Source organism: Podarcis tiliguerta (assembly GCF_965153285.1).
Source record: "Podarcis tiliguerta genome assembly, chromosome: 6".
NCBI lineage: Eukaryota > Metazoa > Chordata > Lepidosauria > Squamata > Lacertidae > Podarcis > Podarcis tiliguerta.
Genome location: NC_139539.1, coordinates 61,122,036 through 61,131,587, shown reverse-complemented (window position 1 = coordinate 61,131,587; position 9,552 = coordinate 61,122,036). Strand labels below are relative to the sequence as shown.

Sequence of the window (9,552 nt, the reverse complement as noted above, 5' to 3'; positions counted from 1 at the left end):
GGAAGGCTTTCATGGTGAGTTCCAGCCAGTGCTTTTCTTCCAGGGGGAAAAGTGCTGGTACTGCATACCCTTGAGTACCCCCAGAAAAAGCACTGGTTCCAGCACCCCTTTTTCTAGAAAAATAGCACTGGTAGTACCTCTGGTGGGCGACGTACCTTTCTGGGGTAGTTTGCCCACCTTTGGTCCCCACTCTGCACTCAGCTTTCACCTGTGGCTCCTAGAAGCTGTCAGCATGCAGCGGTGCCCACACCCCAGGAATGACTTTGACTGGCTGGCTAAACCAGGTGAGAGTAGTTGATGGGCCTCAGTTAAGAACTTCCTTTGCAAGTGAATACTGGCTCCAGCAGATTGAGTGGATGAGACAAATAGTGGGTCCAATGGTCAAGAAGGCTTTTTTGCACATGTTGTAGAGGGAAGTGAGGGGCAGATGGGAAGGTAGCCCATCTAGGAGAGACCTTGCAGCATATCTTCAGGATAAGAAAAGGGTAAGGAGTAAAGCCTACACAAATCTGGAGTAGAGTCCCTAAGAGGGTTGGGTGGCACCTTGCACATCTCCTTCCAGCAACTCCTGCAGCCCAGCTGGTGCCAAATGCATTGCTCTTCTTTCCTTTGGACCACATCAACAAGGTCAACACAACAAAGCTGGGGTGGAAAGAGCGACTCAAGGCTTAACTTCTACCTCCCTGCAACCCATCATCCCATCCCCAAACTCCTTTGGTATTGTAGAAGCAGTAGAGTGGTTCTTTGGTTCATTTCTTTGGATTCCAAGTTAAATGTAGGTTTGACAATACCATAGTACACCATGCAGGGTTATTTTCAGAAGTATTGGAGGGAGCTTGAGATTTAACAGTTGAGATTTTACAGTTGGAGGAGTTTCAGGATAAGGGAGTCGATGAGGGAGGTGTGAGGGTTTCCAAAGAAAGATGAGGGCTAAATATTAATACCCACTGTCTTGTTTGTCTGGTGAACATCAGGAGAAGCGAGGCAGTAACATGCATCTTTAAGACCCGAGTGAAAATACCAGTATTTCCTTATGTACCCCTTTAATAAACCAATAAACTTAGTTTAAAGTTCATCCTGTCTCTGGCGTTGGTGTCCATCTCACCTCTAATCCTGCTGTACCAGCTATTAGGAGGTGCAACTGCAACAGTAAGATTTCCTACCTCTATTCCTGTTTTTATCATAGCAAGCAGTTAAACGTAAGCTCTCTAGGCAGCCTAGGTTTGGGTACCGGTAGTCTTTGTACAATTTTACTTGAACCACTTTACTATTCCGTACACACTGAATTTTGTAATTCAGGAGTGAGGATATAAAACTATCATACTCTCAAATGCTGTTTTAGTGCTGTAATTAAATGCAGGTTTTCTCTTGGAACTTTGAAATGGGGATTCAGTGTTCCTTGTTGATTTCTCCCATTTAATTAAAGAGATTTAAAGTTGTAGTGCAGTGTCCCCAGTGACGTGCAATGACTCTGGATAAAAGATCCCTAGATATCTTGCTTCTGAAGCTACATCTGTAGATACGCATGTTTCTCTGATGTGTGATTAGGGACACAAACAGTCCTGCTAACCCTCTCCACAAGAGATCTCGCTTGCAGAGAACCCGGTTGGAAGAGCAGAACCCTGAAAAAAAGCAAGGCATCCCCAATAAGCAAAGCCGGGGACAAAATAGGAACAGTAATTTACAAGGTTACCTACAGGATAGGTAACAAGAACAGGAACCATCTCTGATAGCTAGGAACAGCAAGAGGGCGTGTAACCTTTATCTAAATAATATTTAATCTTAAAATACAACGCTTCAGCACTAGTACGTGCTTCACCACATCTGTCAGGGGAGAGGTCTACATCCTAAAGAACTCTAGTGTGGATGTGTGTACGTAGAATAAAGCAAGGGAAAGAATAAAGCAGTATCTTAACAGAGGCAGGTGATAGAAAAAGGGATAAGCCTGTCATACAGGAAGAACTGGTTCCTATGGGAAGATCAAAACCATCTCTATTATACCAGCTAAGCACAAAACATCTTAACATTGCATGCTCTGAAATTTTATAACAGTCAAATGCTAATAATTTGTAACTGCTGTGGAAAATATGTACACCCGTCTACTAACAACATAGTCAAAAAAAGCTGTGATACACGGTAGTTTAACCCTGCTAACAAAGATTTGGAAAACAACCCCACATAGTTCAGGCTTATCAACTGTCTTGAAGATATTGATAGATTTACCTTATTCTCCATCAGGCCATGTGCCCCAGTTCCACGCTTAACTTGATTTCATTACTAATAGCTGCAGAATAAAACTTTCCTTCTTCCCTAATGTATCTTATTCAGAATTCACTGCTGCATGAATCAACTGAGAGGGGGGAAGAGAAGCAGTTGGTGACCTACATTACCAATAATTTGAGAACAGCATATTGTTTCTAGTTTAAGAAACTTCTACTCTGTATGAGTCAGTGTAGGAAAACCCACAGCTCTTTAAAAAAAAAAATCTGCCTCCTTTCTCCTAACCCCTCCCACCTCCTTGAAGCCTGGTTCTAAGGTAATTTTAAGTTACTTGTTTCCTATCTGATTTCTGTGAAGTGTGAGTTCCTTTCTGGGGTAACACCTGGCCTTAAGTTTATCAAAAGGATGTTGATAGCATTGATATCCTACCAACCTGTCTCAATGGGAACTAAGAAGGCAAGCTAGGGATGGGGGCAGCTTATCTCTGTCTGAAAGAGAACAAAAAAATAGACTGCAGTTTAAGTAAGAGGAAATAAGATGAGTTGGGGTTCTGTATGAATCCTAGATTTGATATGGTGGGCTCTGGTTGTCTGTTGAGTGTTTGAGCTATTTTTCCATCTATGCTCAACCTGTGTATTTGTAAATAAACGAAATATTATGCCAGTACATCTCTAGAGATTGCCTTCCAGAGCCCAGTGTAGGAAAACTTTTAATTCACTGTTTTCAAACCCTAAAAGATTAGAAACCTAGACAGCTTAGGGTATGGCTAGGCAAACTAAGACCCGGGGGCCAGATCCGGCCCAATCGCCTTCTAAATCTGGCCTGCGGACGGTCCGGGAATCAGCGTGTTTTTATTTGAGTAGAATGTGTGCTTCTATTTAAAATGCATCTCTGGGTTATTTGTGGAGCAAAGGAATTTGTTCATTTTTTTATACATTCCAGCCCCCCCCCCCCCAAGGCCTGAGGGACCGGCTGCCTGCTGAAAAAGTTTGCTGACCCCTGGCTTAGGGCATGCTATAAATGCAATATTGTGCTCGCTGCAGATCTCCAGGCAGTAAGAGTTCCAGGGCTGCAGCATTTACCTGTGCATTTGTAAATAAACGAAATATTATGCCAGTACATCTCTAGAGATTGTCTTCCAAAAGTAATGAAAGCAGAGTAAACAGTGAATTAAAAGATAAGCATTTTGTCAGGGCAACTTTCTCTAATTATCTGTACCAGCGCAAGTTTTCAGCAGTATTCATATCAAAATTGTCCAGCCTTGGTTCTGCGAGGGTGTTTCTAGATAGTCAACTCTTTATTCAAACCAATCATTGTTCTTCTCTTCCACGAGGATACCTGCAACTGGTGTTCCATACTACTAGATATTAATCTGTCTCTGCAAACACTCAAAGAACCACCGGATATAGCTGATGCCATGACAACCCAAAATGGAAAAGTCCAGCTCTGTGCAACCTTTGAGGAAATGGAGAAACTGACTTTTTGATTCAGTGTGATTTTTGCTGTGTGAAGAGGACATCAATAGCTGGTCTGAGGATGAGAGAAGTGTCATCAGAAAATAACCTGGATATGAAATCCAATCTTATTGGATGAGAACTTACGAAGGACATCAAACAGCAGCACAGCAGATGAGGAAGCCATAGCAAGACAGGTGGCAATGACATCAGTTTCTAAGACAAAGCTGAAATGGAATGTAGCTATCAGACAACTTGACAACATTCTAAGATACTGGTGACATTTTCCCCTGATAAAATTTGGGTAAACTGGGGAGTGCAAAGGTTCTCATCCCTTTGTGCCCAGCTCTAGACAACACAAAAGAATCTGGTCTCACCTCTGATCAATATAAAACATACAGAATGAAAGAGTACAGGTCACTTCTTCCACTTATACACCCCCCTCCTTTCTTCTTCCTTTTTATGACAGGTCTGCGCTTTGGTAGCTGCTTATAATGCTGAATTGGGTCCAGGCCTTTCTGTGAGTGGAAGGGCTGCTTCTGCTCATGGAAGCAGAGGTGGTACCTAGGCTCCCTTCTGCCCTTGGTAAGGAGCTATATTGGCCTCCCACTACCCTCATCCCTTATGGCCTTGGCAAGCAGTTGCATAGCAACCTCACCACATTTGTTGCAGATGTTTACACACACACACACACACAGAGAGAGAGAGAGAGAGAGAGACAGACAGACAGACAGACAGACAAGTGTATCAATCAACATTTTAATTCCTTTCACTTGCAATCATGAGTCTACTGCCTTTTCTGATGGCTAAATTTAACCCACTTGAATGTATTTCCAAAACCAGATTAACAAGAAGGGTATTGCGTGTGTGTGTGTTCTACTATGTTCTACCCACAGTAGTGGTTGTGGACAGAGAAAAACAATTCACCTGAATAGTAAAGTTTTTATTGTTGCTTACTTCCATTAACAAGATAAATACCTTTAGTAGGTTAGAAAGAATGTTGGGGCATACTGGGGTCAGGGGAAGGATTTAACATGTTTCTAAAATGGTGACCAGAAAGGCAGAAGGGTGCAATGGGATTTTAATGTTGGAAACTGCAACTTGGAATGCTTTTCAAGCATATGTAAATAGCTGCAAAATATAAACAAATGTGATTTTTAAACCTAACAGTGTACATGGGTTTTTGTTCACAAAAAGACGTGTGTGTGTGTGTGTGAAGTATCTGAATGTGTTTAGTCCTGTGTTATTATAGACATTATTTACTGGCAAGCTGCATGCATTAACACCCTATTTATCTCAATGGAAAAGGCTGTAGATCAGCTTTGTAAAAAAAAAAAAACTTGCTAAGCATACCATATTTTTAAGACTATGTTTTTCCTAAATTTTTGAAGTTTAAAATAAGGGGTCATCTTATACACGGATAGTGCATAGTGCATTTTTTTAATTTTGAGTCCCCAAAAATAGGGGGCGTCTTATACACAGGGGCGTGTTATACACAGAAAAATATGGTAATCACTTCTGCTTTGTAATGGGGTAGAAGAGCTGAAAATAATGCCAATATATTTCACATCTGGCAACCAATGCAGCACTTGGGTTTCGTATAGTACATGGGTAGGTGGGTCTAAAAAGCTTGGGACACAAATTTTCACAGCCCTCTCGCAGCTATGGTGGCTCATTTGCTGGAAGTAATGTATTCAGCATTAACTCTGGAAGTTAAAAAGTTTCAAACCTATTCATTTCTAGTCAAGTGACATTTGTTAGAATGGAAGCGTGCTTCTTCTGAAGCTGGACTAGTCACAAATGATGATGACATAATGGATGTAGAGAGGTTCTATTAGAATATAACCTTCAGAGAACACTTGGGGGTTTGTCACAGAAGGCCTATATGGAGGCACAGCAGGTAAAGAATCCCCTCTTGATTCTGTTGCACCTTGCTCCATAGATTCCTGGGGCATTTCCTTTCTTCTGAGAATGTTCTCCTAACTTGCAAGGCCAACATGGCCTTTGATCTTGGCCTGGCCTCAAGGCACTGAGGATCAAAGGAATTTGAGCTTCAAGGAATCTTTCTTGACTCTGCATATGAATGACTGTCCTTAAAAGTCAAGGAAGAATTCAGTGCCTTAGGCTCCTTGCATCTCACTCCATTCACATACTTGGTGTGGTACTTTCTTTTTCTTTTCTTTTTTTGGTTCTTGTTTTTCACCAGTCTCTACTACTGGAATTTCTCACGCTGGGGAACTGGAATAGATGCCCAAGAGGCTAACATGTTATCTGGTCCGCAAATCCTATGAGCCTCTGGAATGAAGATCACCTTGAGAAAGCAGAGATTGTTTGCAGCCTTTCTGTTTCTTAATGATGTAGGTATTAAATAGAACCAATTTCAGAGTCCTTTTAGGTTTGAACCTCGGGCCTTGCCAATGTGCTTTTTTCTTGAAAGATTCAATGGACAAGTGGACAACGACTTGTATTATATCACGGGAAACAACAGGCTTAGCAGCAAGAATAAGCATTAGGAAGCAGCTTTAGTCTGTTTAAACATTTTATTACATGTGTCCCAATTATTAAGCAGTGAGAGGTTTCAGGCATCCTCTGAACATGAGCCTTGAGTTTGGTGGCCTTGGACTGAAGGCCATTGTAGAGTGGTAAAGGTTCTGTGATGTAAGTTTTATTTACTGATATGTACAGTATACATCTTCCTGCCAACCTAGCAGTTTGAAAGCATGTCAAAGTGCAAGCAGATAAATAGGTACAGCTCCAGCAAGAAGGTAAACGGCGTTTCCGTGCGCTGCTCTGGTTCGCCAGAAGTGGCTTAGTCATGCTGGCCACATGACCTGGAAGCTGTACACCAGCTCCCTCGGTCAAGAAAGTGAGATGAGCACCGCAACCGCAGAGTCGGTCACAACTGGACCTAATGGTCAGGGGTCCCTTTACCTTTACCTTACAGTACACATCTAGGCTGAGAAGGAAGTCTCACAACAATATATTCCAATATATCTTGCTTCCCCCATTAGATTTCTAGGGGTCTCCCAAATGCTGCATGACTTGATTCACAGTAGATGGCAAGCCAAGTCTCTACCTTTTTCATGTCCAGTTTCAAGACGGCCCAAGTCTTTTGTTCTCTTTCACACAGAGACACACACACAGTGACATTACCTGCAGCTGAAAAGAGGGGAAACAAAAAGAAACACATATTTTCCAGAAGGATATCCAGATAATTTAGTTTCTTCACCTGTATTTGGCAATCTCTTTAGTTACAGGGACGCGGGTGGCGCTGTGGGTAAAACCTCAACGCCTAGGGCTTGCCGATCACATGGTCGGCGGTTCGAATCCCCGCGGCAGGGTGAGCTCCCATCGTTCGGTCCCAGCCCCTGCCCACCTAGCAGTTCGAAAGCACCCTTAAGTGCAAGTAGATAAATAGGTACCGCTTTATAGCGGGAAGGTAAATGGCGTTTCCGTGTGCTGCGCTGGTGCTGGCTCGCCAGTTGCAGCTACGTAACGCTGGCCACGTGACCCGGAAGTGTCTCCGGACAGCGCTGGCCCCCGGCCTCTTAAGTGAGATGGGCTCTTAAGTGAGTCGGACACGACTGGCCCGTACGGGCAGGGGTACCTTTACCTTTCTTCACCTTTTTTAGTTACAGTATATGCAGGCAGTTAGTATAGGATTGGGGGAAGATCTTATCAGATTGGTTTCTATACTCCTGCTAATCATTGCTCTTTTACAGTCAAGAGTCACTGAGTTTATGGGATCGTTGAGTGATGTTTCAAACTCATCTCTCAGTCTGTACCACTGTAAATCTAAGCATTTTATTTAGTAATATCAGTTGAAAACATTTTGCTCTTATCAGGAAAAAATTGTGTGTTATTTCAAAATAGGTTACAGCGGTACCCTGAGTTAAGAACTTCATTCTGGAGGTCCGTTCTTAACCTGAAACTGTTCATAGCCTGAGGTACCACTTTAGCTAATGGGGCCTCCCACTGCCGTGCAATTTCTGTTCTCATCCTGAAGCAAAGTTCTTAACCCGAGGTACTATTTCTGGGTTATTGGAGTCTGCAACCTGTGAAGCATCTGTAACCCAAGGTACCACTGTACTTTAATTGAAATATGTGTAAAACATACTGATTCAGCTTTTCTTTTCTTTTTGCTAAATACAATGAAATCCTGAACTCCGAGAGGAATATGAATAAAAAATAGAAGCTTTCTGTTATTCTGTAAGAGAAGCTTTCAGTAAAACTGGGGAAAAGCAGATTAAATTTCTGGTATTCTGCATAACAAAGGCCACCATTTTCTCTGTGACTTTCATAGCAGACAGTGTGTAGATTTTTTAAAAGCCAAAACATTGGTCAATCTGGCTGTTTCACACTTCTTGTTGTGTTGCTGCTCCTTTGACCAGTCAGGGCAGGGCTGCAATAGCAGTTTTAAGGCTGAAGTCTTATGAGAGTTTAGGAGTAATTCCCCCGGTGAACACAGACTTACTCTAAGCAAACCATTCATGAATAGAACAAGGAAAAACTTTCAGAGCAATCCTGCAGATCAAACAGTTTCTATGCAACTGTGAGCAAAAAGGAAAACATGTAACATAAGCAGATATTTATTTATTTAAAAGCTTAAACACTTCCTGTTCTGGTCCCTATTTTCCCCATCTCTGAATGACATTTTTACGTTGTTACAAAGGTTGTGCACCACTCCCAATCTCTGCCAAGCAATAGCAGCAGATTCATTCTCGCTACTTTCCCTTTCTTTCTTTCTTTCTTTCTTTCTTTCTTTCTTCAGAAAAAAAGAACTTTGCCCTAGGGGATGAAGAATAAACATGGTCCAGAGAGTACTGGTAAAACTCGATGTTATGAAGCAATATGAGAAGAGAAGACTTAGCAAATATGAGCTAATTGAGGTACGTATAATATAAGCCATGGGAACAGTTATGACTTTGTTTTGAAATATATCAAAATCTACAGTTGGGCAATATCTTTATTAGGGTCAACCAAACCGTTGTAGAATAGGAAACAAGCTTTCAAGTTCTCTTGAACTCCAGGCTAGATGTTATGTACTGTAGTAGGGAACAGGCAGAGAGAATTAAAACGAAAACAAAACAAATAGAACAACAACAACAAAAATGGCTTCATGTCAGTATGCATTTAGACAAAGTCCCAAAATGGATATTGCAAACTTGACTAAATAACTCTCAGCTAGATATGGCAGGTCACAGGCTACATGCAAGATTCTTTGGCAAATGTTTGACCCCTACTTTTGGAAACACCAAAGCTAGCAATTATGCAGACCTGCCTCTAACCTTAAGCAAAACACAGTGCCTTTGTTAGGCAAAGAGCAGAAGCAATGAAAAACATGACAGTATTTATATTAGCAAAGCTGGATATTAATTTTAGATGGTGTTGTAGATTAAAAATAAGTAAACTGAAGCCAAATTTGTTAGGATTACCTAGTGGTTGGAAGACATGTAATCTTCAAAAAGTGTATATTTGAAATATGTTTCTTGTGGTATAACTGTCAGTTGCAACCAAACCCTAGTGAATCCAGGGATCCAGTAGGGTTTTATCCTCTATCAGGGATTTTAAGCATTGAGATTCAGACCCACTTGGAATTTTCTGTATAACAGGGATGATAAAGACCGAGCGTATATCCTCATAAAAACGACATCATAGCAAGACATGAGAGATGGCTTCTACCTCTATCAGGCCACAGGGACAGACTCATTCTGCAAACAGTTTACCCACATATCTGCCCTACAATAAGGCAGATGGCAGCACATTGAATCTAGAAAGGGTAAACGAACATCTATATTTAGATATTTGTAATTTTGACAGATATATTGCTGGGGTAAAACCTCTCCCATTGTCTTTGATTTCTGGGTGTTTATTCATC

General features: G+C 41.6%; 1 protein-coding gene across 7 annotated transcripts in view; it reads left to right on the top strand.

Moving 5' to 3' along the window:
• Window positions 1-9,552, top strand: part of LOC310681011 (uncharacterized protein C1orf141 homolog) — a 53,950-nt gene that overhangs the window by 27,539 nt on the left and 16,859 nt on the right. For 3 of the 7 annotated variants that reach the window (XM_083448304.1, XM_083448307.1, XM_083448305.1), the window contains one exon: window positions 8,446-8,563. In XM_083448304.1, coding sequence (XP_083304430.1) covers window positions 8,483-8,563 — 81 coding nt within the window. In that variant the 5' untranslated portion in view covers window positions 8,446-8,482. Of the gene's footprint in view, window positions 1-4,140; window positions 4,260-5,495; window positions 5,575-5,880; window positions 6,032-8,445; window positions 8,564-9,552 lie in introns of those variants that run through there. The other 4 variants (XM_083448302.1, XM_083448301.1, XM_083448303.1 and 1 more) reach the window with 4 other exon arrangements.